The sequence below is a fragment of the Microcaecilia unicolor genome, chromosome 3 (assembly GCF_901765095.1).
Source record: "Microcaecilia unicolor chromosome 3, aMicUni1.1, whole genome shotgun sequence".
NCBI lineage: Eukaryota > Metazoa > Chordata > Amphibia > Gymnophiona > Siphonopidae > Microcaecilia > Microcaecilia unicolor.
The window spans coordinates 269,035,075-269,060,774 of NC_044033.1; the positions used below are offsets into that span (position 1 = coordinate 269,035,075).

The window sequence follows — 25,700 nt, forward strand, 5'->3', positions numbered from 1 at the left end:
GTCTATTTATATGCTTATACGTTTTTGTTTTTAGTTCTGGATATGATGCCGAGCCCATTTCTGAATGTCGAGCTTTCCTCCTTCTTTGGCTGTAGAACCTGCCGCCATTCTTAGTTGTAGCGTTTTGTCAATTTTTGGTTGTCAGGACTCATTCTGTGCCTGGATAGTATCCCTCGCTCCATTTTTGGAGATTGAGCCTGGCTCCATCTCTGTATATTGACCCTTGCTCCATCTCTGTATGTTGAGCCTTGCACCATCTCTGTATGTCGAGCCTTGCTCCATCCTTGGATGTCTAGTTTTCTTCCATCTCTGGATGTTGGACCTTGCTTCATTCTGTTACTTGATTCTTGCTCCTTCTTTTCATGTCAAACCTGGCTACGTCGCTGGATATCAAGCCATGCTCTATCTCTGGATATCGCGCCATACTCCATTTCTGGATGTCTAGCCTTGCTCCATCTCCTGCTGTCCTCCATCTCAGGATGGCGAGACCTATTCCCTCTTGGGATACGTAGCCTTGCTCCATCTCTGCATGTCAAGCCTTTACCCATCTCTGGATGTTGAGCCTTCCTCCATCTCCGGACATTGAGCCTTGCTCCCTCTCCAGATGTTGAACCTTGCTCCTTCTCTGGATGTCAAGCCTTGCTCCGTCTCTGGCTGTCGAGACTTGCTTTGTCTCTTTCTTTTGAGCCTTCCTCCGTTGCTAGCTGTTGAGCCTTTGCTCCGTTTCTGGATGTCAAGCCATGCTTCATCACTGAATGTTGAGTTTTACTCCTTCTCTGCTGGTCGAGCTGAGCTCCTTCTTGGGACGGTCGCTACTTGGCCCGTCTCACTCTTTGGCAGGTGAGGCTGACATTTTCTAGTTTAGACATTTTCTGGTTCCGTCTCTGGAGATTGAGCCTAGGTCCTCTCGCTTTGTCATGCTGGGCTCCATCCCTGTGAGCCATGCATGGCTCTTTTGCTGTGGGTTGTTTGTGGCCGCTTTGGGATTTTCCTGGGGAGCCCTAATGGGTCTCCATTCCTGGATGTGTGGCATCCCTTTCCTTTTGGTTCTTCTTGGGGAATGGTTTTTCTCTTCTGCAGATGGAGCATATCTTCATTCCTAGATGTGGGTGTGTTGCTCTCTCTTTCTCTCTCTAATCATAGGGCATGGTTCTTTCTCTGTTTATAGGACATTATTTCATTTCAGGCTGGGGGGATGGGCTTGGCTGATGGCTAGGCAGCGGGGCTCGGGCTCTGGATTTTAAGTGTAGCTGTATTCCTGTTCCTCTGCCTCAGAGGGGCTTTTCGCCCCCTTGTTTGACTGAGGGTTCAGAGTGTATATGCTGCGGGGTTGCAGCTTGGTTCACTTTCTTTGGGGGATATTTGGCTCGACTTGCGCCTTCTTCTGTCCTTGTTGGTGGGAAGTAGCTCTCTTGGTTCACTAGTTGTGGTCAGGACCTTTTTCAGTTCTGTCTTCCCATGCCATGTCTGCTTCTACAGCGTGGATTTGACAAGGAGTTGGCTCAGAGAGTGGTGCATTGTTTCCTTTCTCTCTCTGGCAGTCTCTGGCTGCTGTGTTCTTTGCAGTTGGAAATGGGGCTCCATGGTTTCTTTTCCTTGGGTTGGAGTTCTGCATTTTTTATTCTGAACCTTCTGTGACTCCCTGGGGCCTTTGCTTTTCTCTAATTTTGGAAGCTCGGATTTCTTGTCTCTGTATGGATCTCTGCTCATCTCCACGTAGCGTGGTTCCTCTCTGGGATGATGCTCAGTGTTTTTGTGGACGTCTCTGTTTTCCTATTGGAGAATTGATTTTGATTATCCCACCCTTCTCCTGTGACTGCTTTGCTACGTCCCCTTAGTCTGGACTGGTCTGGTATTAATGACAAGGAAGGAAAAATTATGTTCTTACCTGATAATTTTCCTTCCTTTAATCATACCAGACCAGTTTTCTTTTTGGTAGCAGTTGAGAGCATCATTGCTTGCCTATTCAAAATACTGAGCACTTCATGCTGCACAATACCCTTAAGGGGCAAAGTACTTGGAACTATTTTCTCTGTCCCCATCTGCTGGTGGATGGACATAACCCATTAGTCTGGACTGGATGATTAATGGAAAGAAAATTATCAGGTAAGAACAATGTTTCCATTTTGTCTATATGATGTTCATGGTGTATAGTCCCTTCTGTCAGTGCCTTAAAGGTTACATTTTATCACAGCCTGTTCTTCTTTTCTTATTTTCTGCAGGAGCTTCTGAAACTCGGCAATGTCAGCCCTCTGCATTTCAAGCGATTACAGATCTTCAGTGATTGTTTTGAAGATGTCTGCAATAACTCTGTGATCTTTGGTGATATTTTGAGCCAGATTAAGGTAACACATTCTTTAAAAGTTCATGATACAGTTTTCTAGCTTTTTCTAATTCCTTAATCAGCAGGGTGGAATTAACTTGGAGCATCTCTTGACAAAAGCTCAGTACACAGAAACAGTGAGTGCAACTATACATTACAAAAACATATTAATCCAGTGCCAAAAACCTTGCAGGTCAGCTAGCTTCCAAGATTTTCATTACTGCTGCTGTTGCCCATTTCATTTCAACCACATTTCTTGAACTGAAAATATTCTACAGATTGATAGGAATATTGCTTAGACCCCAATTCTTAAAAATGACAAATGAGATCTTGCTCTTCCAGGAAGTTTTAGACCAATTTCAAGCATTTTCATTTTACATAGTAACATAACATAGTAACATAGTAGATGACGGCAGAAAAGGACCTGCATGGTCCATCCAGTCTGCCCAACAAGATAAACTCATATGTGTATACCTTACCTTGATTTGTACCTGCCTTTTTCAGGGCACAGACCGTACAAGTCTACCCAGCAGTATTTCCCGCCTCTCAACCACCAGTCCCGCCTCCCATCACCGGCTCTGGCACAGACCGTATAAGTCTGCCCTCCACTATCCTCGCCTCCCAACCACCAACCTCTCTTCCCCCACCTGCTCCGCCACCCAATTTCGGCTAAGCTTCTGAGGATCCATTCCTTCTGCACAGGATTCCTTTATGTATATCCCACGCATGTTTGAATTCCGTTACCGTTTTCATCTCCACCACCTCCCGCGGGAGGGCATTCCAAGCATTCACCACCCTCTCCGTGAAAAAATACTTCCTGACATCTTTTTTGAGTCTGCCCCCCTTCAATCTCATTTCATGTCCTCTCATTCTACCGCCTTCCCATCTCCGGAAAAGATTCGTTTGCGGATTAATACCTTTCAAGTATTTGAACGTCTGTATCATATCACCCCTGTTCCTCCTTTCCTCCAGGGTATACATGTTCAGGTCAGCAAGTCTTTGCTCATATGTCTTGAAACGCAAATATTGTGGCAGAGTAATTTTATCTGTCTGGATAAATTTAATCTGCGTAATTCTACTGAGTTGGGTTTCAGACAACTACAGTACTGCTACCTCATTAATTACAGTAGTCAACAAAGTTAAATTATTATTAAGTAAACATAAATATGGAGTTTTAATGCAATTTGACCTTTCATTGGTGTTCAGCGCAGTTGATCACGATATTTTATGAAGTGAAATGGGTCTGGTAGATAAGGTTCTAAATTGATTGTAAAGTTTCCTGGGCTACAGAACTTATAGGGCCCTAAGGTGTGACGAAGATCCAAGATGGTGTTTGAAACAGATGTGCGCTACAGCGTCTCCTGATCGCTAGTTGGATTCCCTGACCGTGGATTTCCCCCTAAACTGGTTATGGGGAAAAGGAAAGCAAAAGTCAACGTGCTCACCTCCACGAGCCGTTCCGAGTCCTCTACCATGAGGCAGGCAACCCTAGACGAGATGGTGACCCGAGCGCCGGGGGCCTCAACAAATGCTTCAGAAAACCTTGCAGAACAACGGAAACATAGTATCGAGGGACTTACTGTACATTAAGTCTTCCCTCGATTACAGCCCCCCCGAGACCCAGAGATGTGATAGCTGCCCTGGAGGAGCCGCAGTTTGGTGTATCCGATAGTAGAGGACCCCCAGCTGCGGCAGGAGGAGGCCCCGTAGCAACTTCTTCTCCTATGAGAACATCGCGAGGACAGGATGTACATTCCCTTTCCTCTCAGTCACAGGAGAACCTCTCTGGAGCCTTCGGCGGACAAAGACCAGCTGTAGTAACCCTAGATACTCTATGGGATGCAATACAGGGTCTGAAAGCTACTCTTCAGCAGATTTCAAATGCTACTCGTGGAGATGTGGCTGAAATTAAGCAAACTCAGGAAATTTTGTCAGCCCAGCTTGAGACTCACGCCACTAAAATAGAGGTACTTGAAACTGATATACAAACTTTAAAAAATTTCTCTTCCAGTGTGTCCAAAGAAAAAAACTCTCAAATGGGGAAGATTGAATATCTTGAAAATCAGATAAGGAGGAACAATTTAAGACTTTTAAATTTCCCTAAATCCCCATTAATATCTGCGTTGGAAATGTTTAAAAGATATCTCATGGACATTTTGCATATCCCTCCTGAGAATATCCGCTTATCACTAGGATCCAGTATATTTCTGGAATACGATATGTAGAAAATCCTGTTTTACCAAATTTAAATCTAACTGAATTTCTTGAGTCATCACTGGAGGTTATAACAGAAAGGACCACTATGATAGTGTCATTTGCCCTCGAATTGGATCGTAATAATATACTCAAATTGTTTTTCAGCCACATCAAAGATAATTTTCTAGGAGCAAGAATTCAAATGTTTCCAGACCTATCGAGGGATACGCAAAAGAGAAGGAAGGAATTTTTACAATTGAAATCAAGATTGCTTAGTATAGGTGGAACTTTTCTTCTCATGTATCCCTGTAGGTGTGTAGTTTCATTAGATTCCTCCAATTATATATTCCTTGAGCCTAGCAAATTATTAGAACTTATCTCGACTAGGGAGTAGAATAAGACTTTCTGTTTGATATACTATGTATCGGCTGCACTTTTTGGGGAAACCCTTCTGTTTTTTTCTTTTTATTTTACTTGAAGTTAATTTACTTAGTTCTTGGATCTATTTGTGGACAAATAATTAATATAGTTTTTTTTTATGATAGATTAAGTAATGATATTTCTGGAATTTTGTATGTTTATGTTATTACATGAATGTAAAATTTAAAATTCATAAATAAAATTTTTTAAAAAACTGGATAAAGGATAGAAGACAGAGAGTATTACTACTACTAATAACATTTGTATAGCGCTACCAGGCGTACGCAGCGCTGAACATGAGACACACAGAGACAGTCCCTGCTCAAAGAGCTTAGGGTTAAATGGTCAGTATTATCAATGGAGAAGGGTAGATTGTGGGGTTCCCTAGGGGTCTATGCTGGGACCGCTGCTTTTTAACATATTTATAAATGATCTAGATATGGAAATAGCTAGTGAGGTAATTAAATTTGCAGACGACATAAAGTTGTTCAAAGTTGTTAAATTGCAAGAGGATTATGAAAAATTGCAAGACAACCTTACAAGACTGGGAGACTGGGCATCCAAATGGCAGATGATGTTTAATGTGAGCAAGCGCAAAGTGATGCAAATGGGAACGAGGAACCTGAACTATAGCTAAGTGATGCAAGGTTCCAAGTTAGGAGTCACCAGCCAGGTAAAGGATCTAGGAGTCATTGTTGATGATACTTTGAAACCCTCTGCTCAGTGTGCTGTGGCAGCAAAGAAAGCAAATAGAATGTTAGGCATTGTTAGGAAAGGATGTTATAATGCCTTTGTATCGCTCCAACCTTGAATACTGTGTGCAATTCTGGTCACCGCATCTCAAAAAGATATAGTGGAATTAGAAAAGGTACAGAGAGGGGCAACAAAAATGATAAAAGGGATGGGACCACTTCATTATGAGGAAAGGCTAAAGCGGCTAGGGTTCTTCAGCTTGGAGAAAAGACGTCTGAGGAGAAATATGATAGAGTCTATAAAATAATGAGTAGAGTGGAACGAGTAGACGTGAATCGCTTGTTTACTCTTTCCAAAAATATTAGGACTAGGGGGCACGCAATGAATCTACAAAGTAGTAAATTTAAAACAAATCGGAGAAAATATTTCTTCACTCAACATGTAATTAAACTCTGGAATTCGTTGCCAGAGAATGTGGTAAAAACAGTGGGATTTAAAAAAGGTTTGGATAGCTTTCTAAAAGAAAAGTCTATAAGCCTTTATTAAGGTGGACTTGGGAGACATCCACTGCTTATTTCTAGGATACACTGGTAGAGATACAAACTTGATCACTGTTTGATGTACTATTCTCATACAGTCACTAAGGCAAATGGCTTACCAATCTGAAATGCCTATTACATGTGACAATTTTAATCATCGACAACCCCCTACCGTCCGTACTTTTTAAATATTTTTTTACTTCTGCTGGTGACTAAAACTTCTAGTGCAGTTTAGTGACCAAAAATGCATACAGTGAAAGCTTTCTTGCTTGTTGTAGTCATAATCAAAAACACTCATCTGTGTATAAATCTTTGTCTGTGTGCATTATCAAAAATATTTAAAAAGTACGGACGGTAGGGGGTTGTCGATGATTAAAATTGTCACATGTAATAGGCATTTCAGATTGGTAAGCCATTTGCCTTAGTGACTGGATGAGACTTCCCCATAGTACATCAAACAGTGATCAAGTTTGTATCTCTACCAGTGTGTTCTGGTTGCGTTTGTATATGTGTTGAAGGTAGCGTGCCACCAAGATTTTGACAGTATTTCTAGGATAAGCAGCATAAAATGTATTGTACTGTTTTGGGATCTTGCCAGGTACTTGTAACCTGGATTGGCCACTGTTGGAAACAGGATACTGGGTTTGATGGCACTTCGGTCTGTCCCAGTATGGCAATACTTCAAGTGTACAGCGCTGCGCACGTCTTGTAGCACTATATACATGATAAGTAGTAGTACTTATGTAGGCTTATAGAATAATGCACAGCCAGATATGGCACAACCCCTAATTGGTGCCAATTAACATCAATAATTGATAATATCCCATTTTTGATGTTAATTGGATCGCTAATCAATTAGGTTGCATGAGTATCTCTGGATCTTGCTCAATTTTGGGTGCCCTTTATTGAATTTGGGGGAAACATTTCACCTGAGAACATTGGAACACATCTTTCAAATACATTTTCATGAGTTCCAGAGGGGCTACATACAAATATTCCTAGTCTTAGAGAGATTACCCATACCTTTTAACTGTGGAAGCAATAAAATACTGTTTTTAACACTTGTGGCAGCTGCAGCTTGTAAAATAGCAGCTGAAGAATCAGTCTTATGAACTCAGTCCTTTAATCTTAGGCAGCCTCTTGTCATACACCGTCAATTTAGTTACAGAATCCTGAGAGAACTGGTATAGCATTTGGAATGTTCTTGCATTGAAAGTTCAGTTCATGTCACTACTTGCCATATGTCTTGTAAAGTCACCATTTTATCATAAGAAACAGCTTGAGTCTCAAATGAAGTTCCAGACTCCATCTGGACTGCTTGTAATATAGAAGCACCAAGGCTACAATCTCCACAGCAGATGTTGTTGCACCCATATCAAATTTAGATCCAGAGGGAGAGACTTTATCATCTTGGGTCAAAAGTTTCCTCCTTCTGGATGAATATTCAGAGGCTGAGGAGGAGGTATCCATTCTCCTGAGGTTAACGATACAGCAGCAGATGTACTAATACTGGCTTTGTCAGCTGCCTCCAGAAATGTAACGGGCTCCAAATGTTGATCTGTGAGCCTTTTTTGCGGCAAATTCCACTTTAGCTTTCCTCTTCCCCATCCGGGCAAACAAAAGGAATACCCTTCCCCTGGTTCTAGTGGGGCTCCAAAGGGGCATGATGTGCCCCTTTGGTTATGCCCCCTTCAATCACATGCCCATGGGCATGCACCAATGGGCTGCGTTCTGCAGATGAAATTTATAGCGCCTTCAAGGACCACACCCAATGATGCTGCCTATGGCAGCAGTGACCACAGCAATGAATCCACATTATGTTTAATAGTTTATTGCCTTCTTTTGGTAGGAGATTAAGAGAGTTGGGGGTTTCCTATTTTACTTATGTGAATGACATACTCTTACTTGTCGCTGTACCAAATTATCAGCATAGACTTTAGGAAGTTCTAAATAGCAGTTTTTCATTGGTAAAGAATCAGGCCAATATGCATAAATTGATTCTAAATAGAGCCAAAATAAGAATTCTTTGGCTTAGTTCCAATTGGTATTATTGGGATGTCTGATTTCTATGGAATCTTCTGTGTAGATATTGGGGATTATTTTAGATTGGTCTTTGATTATGGTTCTTCAAGTAAGCAATTTGGGGCCAGATTCTATATATGGCACCTCAAAAATCTGTGCAGAAGTGATTTCCACCTAAGTGTATTCTATAAGCAGCGCCTAGATTTAGGCGAGATATGTAGAATACACTTGGTTGATATCCTAGAGCTTAAAACTATGCATGTCCATTTACACCAATGAAAACATGGTGTAAATGCCAGTGCATAGATTTTGGAGCAGAGGGCTATAGTCTATAACAATGGGCATAAATTTTGGAATGTCCACGAAACGCCCATTTCCCCACCCATAACCAGGCCCCTTTTTGCCTGCATGCATTAAAATTTAGATGAAGTACAATACAGAATACACTGAATAATTAGTTAATGGGCTCCAATGATTTAATTATTGGAGCTAACAAGTACTTGGCACTAATTATGATTTGGGTGCCGATTTGGCAACACGGCTATTGTGTAACACTGAGCACCTAAGTTGGATCAGGCGTAGCTCGAAAGTGGCCGTGACCATGGGAGGGGCATGGGTGGATCAGGGATGTTCACAAAAGATGTGTGCAGTGTTACAGAATAGTGGGGTTCATCTGGCATACGTCCTCACAACCTCAGTTGAGTGCTGAATTCAGTGCCCATAGTTGAACTCTGAAATTGGCATTCATTGCTATTCCTTTTTGCAGGTTAGGTTTTTAGTATTTAACTGGATGTTTTGTTTTCTTAACTTTCTTGTTCTTCCTATTTCTTATCTGTCCTATACTGTTTGTCTTCTGTCTTATTTTGATACTGGCGTTCTTTTCTTGTTTTTATGATTTTAATTGTTGTACACTGCTGTGATTAACTTTGAAAGGTGATATATCAAGTTTTTTCAATAAACATAAACATAAATGTTTCCTTTATAGAATAGCATTGAGCACTTAATTTTATCGGCACTGAATTTTTGGCTCCATTTATAGAATCTGGCTCTTAGTGTACAAAGTTGCACGTGCAATATCTATAATATGGTCAGTTATGTGTCAAGCTTAATTGTTTAATTAGATTCTAATATAATTTTATTCATATATTTATTTATTTATGACATTTGTGTCTTGCATTATCCCAAACAGGTTTGGGTTCAATGTGGCTTATATTCGAGAAACATTTATAAAGAGTAGTTTACAACTGAAATACACTTTTAAAGATTCATGAGAATAATATAATATAGTAAACAGAAGTGTGTTTTTGAGCAATAGAGGTAAGGCGGTATAGTAACAAAACAATTATCAATTGTTTACTTTAGTAAAAGATGTACTTAATAGGAATAATAATTCTATCTATCTATCTATCTATCTATCTATCTATCTATCTATCTATCTATCTATCTATCTATCTATCTATCTATCTATCTATATTTGTAATATTTGTACCCCGCACTATCCCACTCAATAGCAGGCTCAATGTGGCTTACATAGTAAAACGGGTTAACAAAATGATATAAATAACCTGATATCCTCATATTCAGCCAGTAATGATCAGCATTTACACCTGGAAATTCAATGCCGGGCCATCTTCAAGCACCAACATTGAATTTCTGTGTTTCCAGAGCCGGCTATTCCATAGCTGGTTAAATGTTATACTGAGCCCTTATCTGGATATAGGTTACAGTATAAAGATAGGACTGACTTTGTGGTTAACCTGGCTGGCTAAGTGCCAACTTTGCCTCCAAAATGCTCCCAAAATAGCTAGTTTTCAGTTCGTGGCTAACCAGTTATTTTCAGCGACACTAACAAGTTATGTGCCACTGAAAATTAGAGCTTAGCCCCTAATAGGCAATTTAACTGACCAGGAGTTGTTTCTGGCCAGTTAAATTGCTCTGAATATTGACCTCATAATGCTTATCTGGTTAGCAGGTGCAGATGCTGTCCAAACTTTTTCTGGTTAGCTATCCAGTTAGTGGTCTGAGGGCTCCTTTTACTAAGCGGGGGTAAGCCCAATGTGGGCTTACCGCTTGCTATACAGGAACTACCGTCGGGCAACTCAGCAGCCCTGCGGTACTTCCCACCCTTAGCGCATTGTCATTTCCAGCACTATAAAATCGGATTTATTTTTGTAGTGCTGGAGTGTACCCAGTGGTTACCGTTGGGTTAGCGCAGGAACCCTTACCGCCACCTGAATGGGTGGCGATAAGGGTTCCCCCATGAAATGGCTGTGCGACAAGTGCTTTACTTGCCACACAGCCATTTCCTGCAGGAACACAAGACTTCCCTTTTACCAGTTGTGGTAAAAGGGGGCCTCAACGTGCGTGTAAAACACGCACCGACGCCAGCGCTGGCCCTCTTTTGCAGCAGCTTGGTTGTTAACTAGACTATTCAAGGGACCCGACACTGGTGACATTTTCTTGCTGGTATGCTGTGTGATTTTTCTCTCCTTCATGTCTGTATGTGGAGAAAACTTGATTTGAATTGCACAGAGTGGACCTTTGATAGCAATTCTATTTAGCGTGTGTACTCTGTGAATTTCAATTGTGACCCCTGAGGCAGACGCCTTGGTGCGTCGAAACACAGACCGTGTCGGGTCCCTTGAATAACCAATAAAGAGTTTTCTCAACACCATCTCCCAAGTTGGTTTAGTCTGTGGTTAACCTTTACTCCTCTTGTGCTATGTGGATTCGTCGTAGAGGCTCCTCCTGTTTTGGTGCTCCTGTTAACTAGACAGCACATCCAGGTACTGGCACTGAATATTTGGCTTCATTTTAAGCATGGCAACAGACATTTTGCCTAATTGTTGACTGCTGTGCTTAAAAATTGGGTAGTCTGTTATTCATTGTAATCTACAATCTCACCCACTGCTGTACAGTGACATGTTGAGACACCTCTAATTGTATTTTTAGAGAGTAAGCTAAACCTGAAATGTAGATGTATTTTATTATTTACCATCCAAGCAGAGATGGCAAAGAAAATCTAATAAAGATATTTTGATTCTGAACATTGTTGGCAATTCTAATCTTGATGTTTACTCCAGCAATGTGTTTTATCATACCACTGAAATCATTCTTATTTTTCTTTAGAATGCATATGAATTGTATCTCGATATGCTTCTGGATTCTCAGCCAGATACACAGTGTAAGGTAATTTCATGCTTTCGTGTTGAGTTTAGCAATTGAAATAGGTTATCTACAGTTGTTTACTGTGTCTGTATATTTATTTTTGGTTTACTACTGAGAGAGCTGGTAACAGGATCTTCTCTTCTTAGTGATATGCTTTCCTAAAGCATCTTTAGGGGCCCTTTTACTAAGCTGCAGTAAGTACTAATACATGCTTACCACAGCAAAAATGGGTTCACTGTGGGGTGTGTTCAGGTGTCCCATGATAATTTTTCCATGTGCACGAGCCACCCACATATTAAAAAATAGATTTTATTTTTTAGTGCTGGAGCGGGTCTGGGGGCAGAGAGTAGGCATGTTCTGCACTAATCCATTGTCTACTCTGCTCCTAGCTGAATGTAAACTTAAGCATATAATAATCTGACCAAACGACAGGAGACCATGAACTATACAATAACTGTACAGATGAAGTTGATGTAGTAATTTGAGTATAAGTTAATAAGTCCAAGTGATGTCCCCTATTATGTGTTGGTTGTGAATGAGAGAATTAAATAATTCAATGATGACAAGAAAAAAAATCTAAATCAATAACCTCAGGATCAGTCATATTCTCCAGGTGTACTTTAATATCCCCAAGCAAACTGTTAAATGGAGAATGGATAGAATTCTTAAGAACAAATTCATAAAATGTTAGCATTAGCATGCATCCATTGAAAAAAAATGAATGTGTGAGAACTTACTGCCTCCTATTTAGGAGCTGAGGGCTCTCGTGTTGTGAATGTGGCAACCACTTAGTGTAGCGTTAATGACCGTGCACTAGCTGAAAAGCATTTCCACATCCATTCTCTGCCCCTGACATGCCCTCTCCCCCCAAAATTAAAAATATATACCATGTGCGTAAATGACAAAACTAACCCAGAATACTTTAATGTATCGTGCATTAGTCCATTTTTTCCATTGTTAAGTTCACATTAGCGCTAATATTCCAATGAAACATGGCCCATAATGGGTAGTATATATAGAAGTGTGCTTTTGATTTCTACTACCAGTTGGTAGTTTGAGGCTTTACTACATTCCGTTGATGGATGTTAAAGTTCAGTATATGGTTGTTCATGAAGCTCTCTATAAATGTATAAGTGGTGGAAATCTGATTGGAATGGCTTCTTATTTTCAGATATATAGCAGAACCTACATTTAAATAATTTGATCAGAGTGGTGCTGATTTGGATTGGATTACTTTGGATGTATGAGCTGGGCTGATAGTTTTGTAAGGCTTTTTCTTCTTTGTTTGGATATTTTGATGTTATTATCTCTGTGACTTGTCTGTGCGTTGAGATGACTCTAGTATTGTTTTGTCTTAAAAGACTTCTTAGATATGCTTAAGCTAATTCGAATGTCTTCATACAGCCAATTCCTGTCTTATCTGCAACATTAACATTAACATTTGCTGAGTGGAAGAGTAGCCTAATGGCAAAAGCAACAGGTGGCGACCCAAGGAAGCCAGGGTTCAATACCCACTGACGCTTCTTGTGATCTTGGGCAAGTCACTTAATCCTCTATTGCATTAATTTAGACTGCAAGCCCTCTGGAGACAAAGAAATACTGTAACTGATTGCTAACACACTTTGAACAACTACTAAAAGAGGTTAAATCCAAAGCTTACTATAAATTGTGATTGTTATAATTTACCATTAATTCTGATGCATTATTTAATGTATTTACTTATAGCATTTTTTGACACACTGGGCCAGCTTTACTGAAGGTTTTTTTTTCCCATAAACATAAAACATAATAAAACATTTTACAATAGATCTATTTGGAAAGGTTGAGGCTAAGACCATTGCAGATGAATTTTTTTCTGGTTAACATAAATTTTGATATGAACTCACTCTTGCCCTCCAAATTGACTTTCCTGATCCTGACTGTCCTACCCCTCCCTCAACTATGACCCAATCTGATTTGTATCTTTTCTGCTCTTTCTGGGACCAGCCTATCTTGTTCCTGTGTGGTTCAGAATAACTCTGCAGATGATGGCAAGTTTGCTTAATTAAGGGGAGAAGTTATCAAAATCTGGTATAATTCAGACCTTTACTGCACCTCATTTTCCCAGCCTATCTTGTTCCTGTGTGGTTCAGAATAACTCTGCAGATGATGGCAAGTTTGCTTAATTAAGGGGAGAAGTTATCAAAATCTGGTATAATTCAGACCTTTACTGCACCTCATTTTCCCAAGGGAGTTACAAACTGGTAGTACGACAGGTTACTGACTCCTGTAGTATATGAATAACACTGTTTTTGAGCATCCGTATAGGCAGTGGTGTTCCACCAACCCGGGAGCATCTTAAAGAGGCTGGGAAAAGTCATCTGCCCCTGAGGCCCCTAACCCCTGCCTCCAAATCACAACCCCTCACCAGAATATCCACATGTCTAAAGCCCCCTCTGGATGCCTTCCCCTCAAAATAAGCCCCCTAACTAGCAAACTGTCCCAAATGGAAGACTTCCACCCTAAGTCCAGATCCCTCATCAGGAAGATTCTACCCAAACCAGAAAAACAAGTACGGGTCTTCCCACCTGCAAGGCCCCTCCACCCTCCTGTAGGGCTTCCCTGGGCTTAACTTTTGAATCTCTGATGTCTAGTAGGGTCAGGCAGAAGTGATCCTCAGTTGCTGCTGCCCTTTCTGGCTCTGGGTTCAAAATGGTGCTGGTGACTGCTAACAGTATTCTCACGGTACTACCACTAGGGCTCAAGTTACTATATAAGGCACAGTTAGGCAAATGAATGGCAGGCCTAAATTTCTTATACAACTGTTAAGCTCCTAAATTAAGATGAATTTTCATTTGAAAACTTAGACTCCTGTGCCTATATAATATCAGACACTGTATGCAAAGCATTGTTCTCTTTTTTTTTTTTTGATTGAATAGACTTTTCTGGTTCAAATACATGATGTAAAGAATAGAGCTGTCAAGACCTGTGAAGTCAATGAGGCCATACAAAATGTCAAAGAGCTGGAACAGAAAGCCAAAGTTGCCTTAGATAATAATAACGAGTAAGTAAAATGTACTACAATAACTTTTACTAAGCTGCTGTAAAAGGGGCCCTGAGCTAGCAGCAGCAAGTGTTTCCAAAAACTCATCTACAAAACAAGACATAACGCTGGAAGGAAAACCAGTGTTTGCACAGTTCATTAGAAGATTCTGGAAAAATATAGTTTAATTCTCTCTACTTGTGTTTTCTAGGCTTCGAATTAAATTACAGGCTGAGATGTTAAAAAGTAAATCTGATGTCACAGAAGAAGGCAAGTGTTTTATTGCAAAGGTAGAGCCATGATATCGGGACATTAATGGGATAATTTTATAACAGGGTATTTATGTGGAAAGTCCAGAAAGGCATCTATTTTAAAGAGATGGCACCCGGATGCACCTCCAGTATTGCACAAATACACATACACAAATTTACACCTGATCTACAATAGGTGTAAATTTGTGTGTGGACTGCGTAGGTATAATTCTATGACATTGTGCCTATATTATGAAGAAACCTATGTGGTGTTTATTCTATAAAGGAAAGTAGACGCTTACTTTTCTATATAGAATACTAGCATAGCAGGTGAAATATGTGGCTATAATTTAAATTGATGTAAGAGTTTCACCTAAATGGCAGAGATACACATGTAACTTATAAAATTATATAAGTTACACCAGTGTGAGTCCTGCCTATGTGTATACTTACCCTGTGCATGATATGCACATATTTACAGTAAAGCACCTAAGTGGAATTTTTGGTATTTTCATTATTATGTGCGCATAACTGGGGTATAAATGTTAGCACCCACTTTATAAAATTATTCCCCTGTGGGGGGTAATGTAATACATTTTTTCTCACATATAGAGCTTGTTTTACATGTACAAAAAGCCTTTTATAAAATTGCGTGGGTGCTGCGTATAGGCATTCTGTGGGTGGAGCAGATGTTGAGCTGTGGTGTTTGTCTTATTTTGTAAATCACACAGGTACATACATAAAGTATACATACATATTAAACCAGCTGTCTGTGCTACTGGTGCTGGAGTTCTTGATACCTATTTTATAATAGAAACATAGAAAGCAGTGGCAGATGTGAAAGACTATCAGGGGCATTTTCGAAAGAGAAGGGCGCCCATTTTCCAACACAAATCGGGAGATGGGCGTCCTTCTCTCAGGGTCGCCCTAATTGGCATAATCGAAAGCCGATTATGGGCGCCCTCAACTGCAGTCCATTGCGGGAACGACCAAGGGGTGTGTAGGAGGCATAGCAAAGGCGGGACTGGAGCGTGCTTAAGAGATGGGCGTCCTCGGCCGATAATGGAAAAAAGAAGGGCGTCCCTGACGAGCATTTCGTTGACTTTACTTGGTCCATTTTTTTTCATGATCAAGCCTCAAAAAGGTGCCCAAACTGACCAGATGACCACCAGAGGGAATCGGGGATGACCTCCCCTTACTCCCCCAGTGGTCACCAACCCCCTCCCACCCTAAAAAAAATACAAATTTTTTTGCCAGCCTCAAATTTCATACCCAGCTGCATGACAGCAGTATGCAGGTCCCTGGAGCAGTTTTAGTGGGTGCAGTACACTTCAGCCAGGCGGACCCAGGCCCATCCCCCCCTACCTGTTACACTTGTGCTGGTAAATGTGAGCACTTCAAAACCCACTGAAACCCACTGTACCCAAATGTAGGTGTCCCCCTTCACCCCTTAGGGATCTGGTAGTGGTGTACAGTTGTGGGGAGTGGGGTTTTGGGGGCTCAGCACACAAGGTAAGGAAGCTATGCACCTGGGAGCAATTTATGAAGTCCACTGCAGTGCCCTAGGGTGCCCGGTTGGTGTCCTAGCATGTGAGGGGGACCAGTGCACTACGACTGCTGGCTCCTCCCATGACCAAATGGCTTGGATTTGGTTGTTTTTGAGATGGGCGTCCTCGGTTTCCATGATCGCCGAAAACTGGGGACGACTATCTCTAAGGTCAACCTAAATGTTGAGATTTGAGCGTCCCTGACTGTATTATCGAAATGATAATACGGGTTTCCCCGCCCCTTCGCCGGGACGTCCTTAGACATGGGTGCCCTTAGAGATGGTCGTTCCCATTCGATTATGCCCCTCCACGTGGGCTATCCAGTCTGCCCATCCATTCCATCTGTTCTCCCTAACTCTTCCTTAGAGATCCTAAGTACTTTTCCCAAGCTCTCTTGATTTCAGATACTGTTTTCATCTCCACCACTTCCACCGGGAGGCCATTCCACAAGTTCACTACCCTTTTTGTGAAGAAGTATTTCCTCAGGTTACTTCTTAGTCTATCCTCTATGCTTCTTCATTCCAGAACTTCTTTTCATTTGAAAGAGACTTGCCTTCTGTTCATTTATGCTGCTGTGAGAAACAGTGTGTGTTTATGCCTGTAAAATGTATTGGATATTTCCAGAATTAATTATGTCCTGAAGTGTATTTCCCCTATTTGACCAGCAGGTGCTGTTTCTTTGCTGTAAAGCTGTTATAGAGAAATAAATGTTCTTTTCTTTAGTTTTAGCACACAGACAGGAAGCAAGAAGCAGTATATTTTTGAAATTTTCTTGTTCTGGACTCTGATTGGCCCAGGAGCTCATTTTCATTTGGAGAATACTGGCTTTTGCTCCAGTCTTAGCCAGGAAGATCTCTTTGCTAAGGCTCTGTAAACAGTTACATTTGATAACTTGTGAGCAGCTATATGTCCTGATCTTCCCAGGTACTTTTTAGAAAGTAAACATATGTTTAGCTAGTGTTATAATTGATCCATATTTCAGTTACCTATTATTGTTTGCTGATTGCACATTTTATGTTACACTGTTCAATTTTTATGACAATAAACAATTTAGGCTATTACCTCTTTGTCTGGACTGATAAAGAATCCTGGTGGTTTGCGTGTTGGGTCTGTGAGTGCATTCTGGGAACTGAGGGACCACTGGGAATGTGGCTCCAGTAACCTAGAAATCACTGGAGATAATTTGAGAGCAGGAGAGCTGGTGGATTCTGCTAGTGTGTTTGGAATGATGTCTGCTGGGGTGTGAAACCATTGCAGTTTGGTTTTGGTTCTGTTCAGCTTCAGTTTATTTTTGATGGCCCAGTTTTGGATGCGTTCCATGCTGTTGGATATCCAGGAGGTAATTTTTGATAGATTGTCACTCACTGGTGTCAGCAGAAAAATGCCATCTGCATATGAATGCAGGAGTTCATCATACCTTATCTTGATGAGGGAAGAAATGAATACATTGAACAGGAGTGGTGAGAGTGGTGAGTCTTGGGGTACCCCGCAGGGTGGTATCCAGAATTGTGACATCTCTTTGTTTTTGAAGACACGATAGCTCCTATTGACCAGGAATTCACGGAACCAATTGAGCACTGGTTCTGACAGCCCAATGTCACTTAGTTTTCTTAATAACAGGTCGTAGTCAATTGCATCAAAGGCTGCGGAGATGTTGAATTGTAAGAGAATGGTTTGTTTTCCTAGTGATAATTGAGATCGGATAAATGATGTCAGGACTAGCAGAAGGGTTTCCATGCTGTTGGCTGCTCTGAAACCAAATTGAGTAGGGTGGAGGCAGGGGTGGTTGTCTAGATATTTTGAGAATTGTTTGCTGACATAAGATTCTATTAGTTTGGTGAAGATTGGTATGCTTGCGCCGGTGCTGTTGGGTCTAGGCTAGTTGCTTTCGAGATAGGTGTCAGCGCTATTTGGCCCATCTCTGCAGGCAAGATGTCCTTGCTCAATAGTCCATTTAATTTATCTAGCTGATTAGGGAAGAAGGGATTGAGGAAAATAGGTGGGAGGGACATGTGTCCAATGTGCAATGGGAGTGCACAAGCTTTAATTAATAGGGAGATGACTTCTTCTCTAGAGATGGATGATAAAGTGTTCCAGTATCAATCCACTGTGGTGCTGTGATTAGTGTGAGAAGTTGTTTGTTTTGGGGGTTGAGACTGGAGGTTTTTGGTGTGAGTATTGAGTTCTTTGGTCTGGTTGTTGAGCTCCAATGGTATCTGGGTGATTTTATTTGCAAAGAAGTCAGCAAGATCCTATGGTGGGGTTTGGTTTTAGGGTTGTAAGGTCCAGTGTTGGAGAGGATGTTAGACCCTTGACTATGTTAAATAGTGTCAGTGTTCAGGCCACTGTTATCTATGAAATTTGAGTAGTGAAGTCACTTGGCCTCTGCAATTTTTTTGTACATTTCGAATTGGGACTGCCATGCTTGTTTGTCAGTGGGTTTCTTACTTCTTCTCCATCCTTTTTTCAGCCACCTACATGTAGATTTTAGTGCTAACAGCTCAGGGGAAAACCATGTAACCGATTTTCTTTTGATGGTATTTCTCATTTTTTGAGGTGCTATCTTGTCTAGTGCTGAAGTAGCCAGTGAGTCCCTTTGGGGTGTATTTTGGCGTGTTGGTCTGGATAAACACATATGTAGTATTGTCTCCAATAAGTAGTGATCAGACCATGGCACTGCATTCCAGACAGGATCTTTCACTGTGTGTGAGGTAAATGCTCCCAGGAAGTTGATTGTGCGGTCTTTTTCATGTGTGGGTCCTATGATCAAGAGGTATATTTCCCAGGTTGATAGAAAAGCTTTGAAATTTGCTACATTGGAGTCCATGCTGTTATCCATATGTAATGATAACCCAAGAAAATTGGCAGAAGGCTTGGTAGATAATCTCCAATAGTATAGGTTCAGCTTTGGACCAGGAGCCAGGTGGTCGATATATAAAAAGTAGACCTATAGAATTAGAATGGATTGTTTCATTCTGGAGATTGCATAGCATTATTTTGATCTCTGGAGAGACCATAGATTTAGTCAGGGTGAGATGTAAAAACCTTTTGTATATTATGGCAAGTCCTCTAACTGGTTTTTCTAGGTGGGAGGGGGGGAGGTTTAGAATCTTGTTTCCCTGTGGGCAGAGATGTGAAATCAGGGGACTGTCAATTTCTTTTAGCCAGGTTTCGGCTAGGAACTTAATTCCTAGGTCGTGGGAGATAATTAGATCATTTATTATTTACAGTTTGTTGCCCACTGATTTGGCATTGATGTAGTTAAAAGGCACTGGAGTGTTGTCATCAATAATTGGTTTAGTGGGATTTCTCTTGATCGGTATTAGGTGTCATGATTTTTTGTGAGGAGAATGTACTTGTCCTGGTCCGTTTCCTAGATTTGTTGTAGATTGAGTCTGGTGTATGTCAGATTGGTCATTGGGGTATCTATTCAGTCAAAGGCTCCTTCTCCTGTGTTTAGGATTACATGTTCAAGTTTATTGGGTCTTTGTCAGAGGTCGTAGTCATGCTGAAGAAACCCAGGAGGGCTAGCCATAGTAACCAAGTCCAGCGCATTTTTATTTTTTATTTTTGTTTTATTATTAATATTATTTTTATAATGGATATATATGCATTGTTTTTCTTTTTTTTCCCTTCCTTGGGGTGATGTGTTATGTGCACGGAGAGGGAAGGAAGGGGGGGGAAGGGTCGCCATATTAGCTGGGGCGAATGGGGAGAGATTCTCAAGCTAGGTGAGCGGATAAGGAATCTTCAATACTGCGGAGGAAACCCCAGGAGCTTGGGAGGGGGTCCAAGAAACCAGGTGAGATTCTGGGCATGTGAAGCATACTACCAGAGAGCTGCAAAAGGCATGCAGACCAAAAGGTTTTAAATCCTTCCAGACACACTTTGTTTGGAGTCGGTGAAGGTTGAGCATCATCAGAGCTATCTCAGCTGCCCTGGGCAGCTCTGCAGAGGGGCCATGTTGCTCGGTGTGTACCTTCCCCGTTGTGGGATAGTTGTCTTGGCAGTTCCAGGCAGATCTGCAGGAGCGTCTCTTTGTGTGGTGGGGGCATTTACCTGCTATGGGTAAGCTGTCGCTCATCCTCAGGATCCAAGGTCTGGTTCACATTGCATCCAGGGGTGCTGGCAGGGTGCTCTCCACGAGGATTTGGTCTTGGTCAGTGGCCCACTTGTTGAAACTGAAGCCAGTTGTCATGCTCAATGTCTCTGGAAGCTACAGGGGCCTGACCAGCTGGTGGTGTAGATTCTCCCGGTCGTTCCTTGGAACCAGAGCATGCTGTCCAGCAGGGCGACCACATTTGGCGGTGGTCACAGGCTGACCAGCCCTCTTGACCTCCAGGATTGACCACAGCACCCTCTGGATCTCTTTATGGGTAGCACAGTAATTCTGTCTGTGGATTTAAGGGTACGGTGCCCTCTGAGGTCACAGCGCAGCTAGAGGTCATGGGGGCAAAGGAGATCCAATGGTAGAGGGGTGTCCCTTACAAACCGGTGTCTCCTGATTTGGAAGGATCTTCAAATCTCCATCCAGTGAGGACATGGGTCTGAGGCCTTGGTTGAGGTCCAAGCCTGAACCAGAACAAGTAAGGGTCTGAGGAGCTTGGTGCGATGCTGCTACCTAGCTAGCCACCCTCTTAGAGGTCTAAGATGAACCTTCATATTGTAAATTTTCTTTGCAAATGTTTGGTTAGATATGCTGGAACAAAGTATATCCTCTTTGCACTGAAACAACTTAAGGTTTCTTGGACTTAAAGAACATTTCATCCAGGCATAATTAAAGACTAAGGAGTCCTTTTACTAAGCTGTGGGAAAAGGGCCCTGCGGTAGTGGCAGGGGCCATTCTTCCCATGCGCCATGGCCCTTTTTCCGCAGCAGATAAAATGTCCCCCCCAAAAAATGACCACACGGTAAGAAAACCATCACCATGTAGCCATGTGGTGGGGAGCACTTACCGCTGGATTAGCACCATGCTACAGAAAAAAAAAATCTGGAGCACCGGAAATGGCATGTATTCCAGCCAGAGCTACTGTTGGCGGCCACGTTAGGCTGGCGATAGAATTATGGATGGGGTATTTAATTTTGATATGCGTATCTTATGTGCTGCTTACCCACCTGATTTGTGGTCTAAGAAGGATTTTGATTTTCTTGGAAAATAAAACTTACTTTACAATCCGTTACCTCCATTTTGCCTTAACAAGTATTTACTTGTGGTGCAAATTCTGAAGCTAACAATTAAAATCATTAATCACTTGCTGTTCCTCCATTCCTGTGTTTTGAATAGGAAACATAGAGGGGCATAATCGAAAGGGACGTCCTCGTTTCAATTTGGACGTCCTCACAGAACGTCCCTATACAGGGGCGGGGAAGCGCGTATTTTCGAAACAAGATGGACGTCCATCTTTTGTTTCGATAATATGGTCAGGGACACCCAAATCCTTAAATTTGGTCGTCCCTAGCTTTGGTCATCTCTAGACTTGGTTGTTTCTGATTTTCGGCGATAATTGAAACCAAGGACGTCCTTCTCAGAAACGACCAAATGTAAGCCATTTGGTCATGGGAGGAGCTAGCATTTGTAGTGCACTGGTCCCCCTGACATGCCAGGACACCAACTGGGCACCCTAGGGGGGCACTGCAGTGGATTTCAGAAATTGCTCCCAGGTACATAGCTCCCTTACCATGTGTGCTGAGCCCCTCAACCTCCCCCCCCAAACCCACTACCCACAATTGTACACCACTACCATAGCCCTTATGGGTGAAGGGGGGCACCTAGATGTGGGTGCACTGGGTTTGTGGTGGGTTTGGAGGGCTCACTGTTTCCTCCACAAATGTAACCATTGTATTGCTCCATGGTGCGACCCACCTCGAGTATTGTGTTCAATTCTGGTCGCCGCACCTCAAAAAAACACATAGTGGAATTGGAAAAGGTGCAGAGAAGGGCGACAAAGATGATACAGGGGATGGGACGACTTCCCTATCAGGATAGGCTGAAGAGGCTGGGGCTCTTCAGCTTGGAGAAAAGGCGGCTGAGGGGGAGATATGATAGAGGTCTATAAGATAATGAGTGGAATGGAACGGGTCAATATGGAGCATCTGTTTACGCTTTCCAAAAATACTAGGACAAGGGGGCATGCGATGAAGCTGCAGTGTGGTAAATTTAAAACGAATCAGAGGAAATGTTTCTTCACTCAACATGTAGTTAAAGTCTGGAATTCGCTGCTGGAAAAGGTGGTTAAGGCGGTTAACTTAGCGGACTTCAAAAAAGGGTTGGATGGCTTCCTGGAGGAAAAAGCCATAGAATGTTATTGAACGGACGAGGGAATAATACAGTATTTCTAGGATGGGCGGGACAAATTGCTTGTTCTTTTGGCCGCTGTCTGTGACAGGGTGCTGGGCTCGATGGACCCTTAGTCTGTCCCAGCATGGCGATGCTTATGTACTTATGTAACAGGTGGGGGTGGGGTGAGGCTGGGTCCGCCTGCCTGAACTGCATTGCACCCACTAAAACTGTTCCAGGGATCTGCATACTGCTGTGATGGGCCTGAGTATGACATCTGAGGCTGGCAATCAATATTTTGAAAGATGTTTTTTGAGGGTGGGAGGGGGTTAGCGACCACTGGGGGAGTAAGGGGAGGTCATCCCAGATTCTCTCTGGTGGTCATCTGGTCAGTTTGGGCACCTTTTCATGCCTTGGTCATAAGAAAAACAGGACCAGGTAAAGTCGTCCAAGTGGTCGTCAGGGACGTCCTTGTTTCTTTCGATTATGGGTAGAGGACGTCCTAGTGTTAGGCACGCTGAAGTCCCGCCTTCACTATGCCTCCGATACGCCCCCTTGAACTTTGGCTGTCCCTGCGACGGAAAGCAGTTAGGAACGTCCAAAATCGGCTTTCAATTATACCGATTTGGATGACCCTGTGTGAAGGACGTCCATCTTCCGATTTATGTCGAAAGATGGGCATCCTTCTCTTTCGAAAATGAGCCCAATAGCCTTACCATTATCTGTGAAAGACATTAATGTTCCTCTACTGATCTTAAGATCCTAAGCAATACAGTAGAATGTTAGTGTATGCTTGCCTATGTACAGTAGCTGCTAGCGCTCTAATTCTGTCTCTCTTTTACTGCTAACAGATCACAGAGAAGAAAATAATGAAGAAAGATAGCTTTTTATAGTTTAGGGCATTTTCCCTACAGTCTCATTCTGTTTACAATGCTACAATGCGTGTTCTTTAGTGCATTTTACACATTGCTGCTGCTGTGTGTATTTTTTATCTTGATGCTGCATACTGGAACACTACAGCAGTGCATTACAGGTTGAAACAAAATCACTAGATTTCCTCTGACTGTGACACTCCTCATGCAGACATATTGCTGGTACTACCCATCAGAGTAAATTTATTCTAGTTCTCTGACTGTAACCACACAATCCGTGTCAGCAGCACTGCTTTATGTGCAATAAATTGATGAGGTTCCCAACAGAAAATTCATACTAGGAGATTTGGAGGAGGATGAGTGGTATCATTAACAGCACAATTGCTTACCTGAATCAGCCTGAGGAACATCTTATATTTTGATAACAAGAATAAGAAAAATCAGTAGAGGCACTACCAAGAGATATAGCATCAGTATTATTGCTGTTTCTACACAGACACAACTTTAAGTGCTATCACCCTGTTGCTGCATTAAATCAGAAGCTATATAATGTGAGAAGGATTTTGTTTTTCCAGAATGAGAGATCAGTTCACAGTGAGAGATCCCCAAGGCTTTCCCCTCTCTTTTTATTTCTGCCTCACTGATATATGGATTTATTGAGTATATATGGATAAATGATGTTGTACTGTATTATTGAGGGACTTCTGTAATGATCCCTTTTCTTTTATACTATGTATATGTATGTGTGTGTTGTAACAACCAAAAGGGGAATCTACTGAAACAGCATTTAATTATTGAAAGAGCAACTATGATAAAATAAGGAAAATGGTTATAAAGAAGCTAAAACGATCAACTGCAAAGGTTAAGACTTTAAATCAGGCATGGACGTTGTTTTTATTCATGTGGACAAAGGGGAGCCGGTTGATATTGTGTATCTGGATTTTCAAAAGGCGTTTGACAAGGTACCTCATGAAAGGCTACAGAGGAAATTGGAGGGTCACAGGCTAGGAGGAAATGTCCTATTGTGGATTAAAAACTGGTTGAAGGATAGGAAACAGAGAGTGGGGTTAAATGGGCAGTATTCACAATGGAGAAGGGTAATTAGTGGGGTTCCTCAGAGGTCTGTGCTAGGACCGCTGCTTTTTAATATATTTATAAATTATTTAGAGATGGGAGTAACTAGCGAGGTAATTAAATTTGCTGATGACACAAAGTTATTCAAAGTCGTTAACTCGCGACATGATTGTGAAAAATTACAGAAGGACCTTACAAGACTGGGATACTGGGCGGCTAAATGGCAGATGATGTTTAATGTGAGCAAGTGCAAGGTGATGCATGTGGGAAAAAAGAACCCGAATTATAGCTACGTCATGCAAGGTTCCACGTTAGGAGTTACGGACCAAGAAAGGGATCTGGGTGTCGTCGTCGATAATACACTGAAACCTTCTGCTCAGTGTGCTGCTGCGGCTAGGGAAGCGAATAGAATGTTGGGTATTATCAGGAAAGGTATGGAAAACAGGTGTGAGGATGTTATAATGCCGTTGTATCGCTCCATGGTACGACCGCACCTTGAGTATTGTGTTCAGTTCTGGTCGCCGCATCTCAAGAAAGATATAGTACAATTGGAAAAGGTGCAGCGAAGGGCGACTAAAATGATAGCGGGGATGGGACGACTTCCCTATGAAGAAAGACTAAGGAGGCTAGGGCTATTCAGCTTGGAGAAGAGACGGCTGAGGGGAGACATGATAGAGGTATATAAAATAATGAGTGGAGTGGAACAGGTGGATGTGAAGCATCTGTTCATGCTTTCCAAAAATACTAGGACTAGGGGGCATGCGATTAAACTACAGTGTAGTAAATTTAAAACAAATCGGAGAAAGTTTTTCTTCACCCAACGTGTAATTAAACTCTGGAATTCATTGCCGGAAAATGTGGTGAAGGCGGTTAGCTTAGCAGAGTTTAAAAAGGGGTTGGACGGTTTCCTAAAGGACAAGTCCATAAACCGCTACTAAACGGACTTGGAAAAATCCAAAATTCCCAGGAATAACATGTATAGAATGTTTGTACGTTTGGGAGGCTCGCCAGGTGCCCTTGGCCTGGATTGGCCGCTGTCGTGGACAGGATGCTGGGCTCGATGGACCCTTGGTCTTTTCCCAGTGTGGCATTACTTATGTACTTATGTTTAAACCGCTATGGTGTAATCCTAGAAATTGTGGTATGTCAAGTATTCAATAAACATAAAAACATCATCTTGGAAGCCCAGACCAGATGTATTCCACGTTATTTACAAAGATGAAAACAGGAACAAATGACAGCAAGCATGGTTAAAAGGTGAAGCATAACAGGCTATTAGAGCCAAAAGTACATCCT

At 41.9% G+C, this 25,700-nt stretch overlaps 1 protein-coding gene across 1 annotated transcript in view; it reads left to right on the forward strand.

The window, feature by feature from the left end:
* The window catches only part of C3H6orf118 (chromosome 3 C6orf118 homolog), an 86,109-nt gene that overhangs the window by 15,004 nt on the left and 45,405 nt on the right, over positions 1-25,700 (forward strand). Inside the window, 4 exon segments of the mRNA XM_030195441.1 lie at positions 2,223-2,345; positions 11,323-11,382; positions 14,280-14,404; positions 14,595-14,659. Of these exon segments, the coding sequence (XP_030051301.1) occupies positions 2,223-2,345; positions 11,323-11,382; positions 14,280-14,404; positions 14,595-14,659 (373 nt within the window).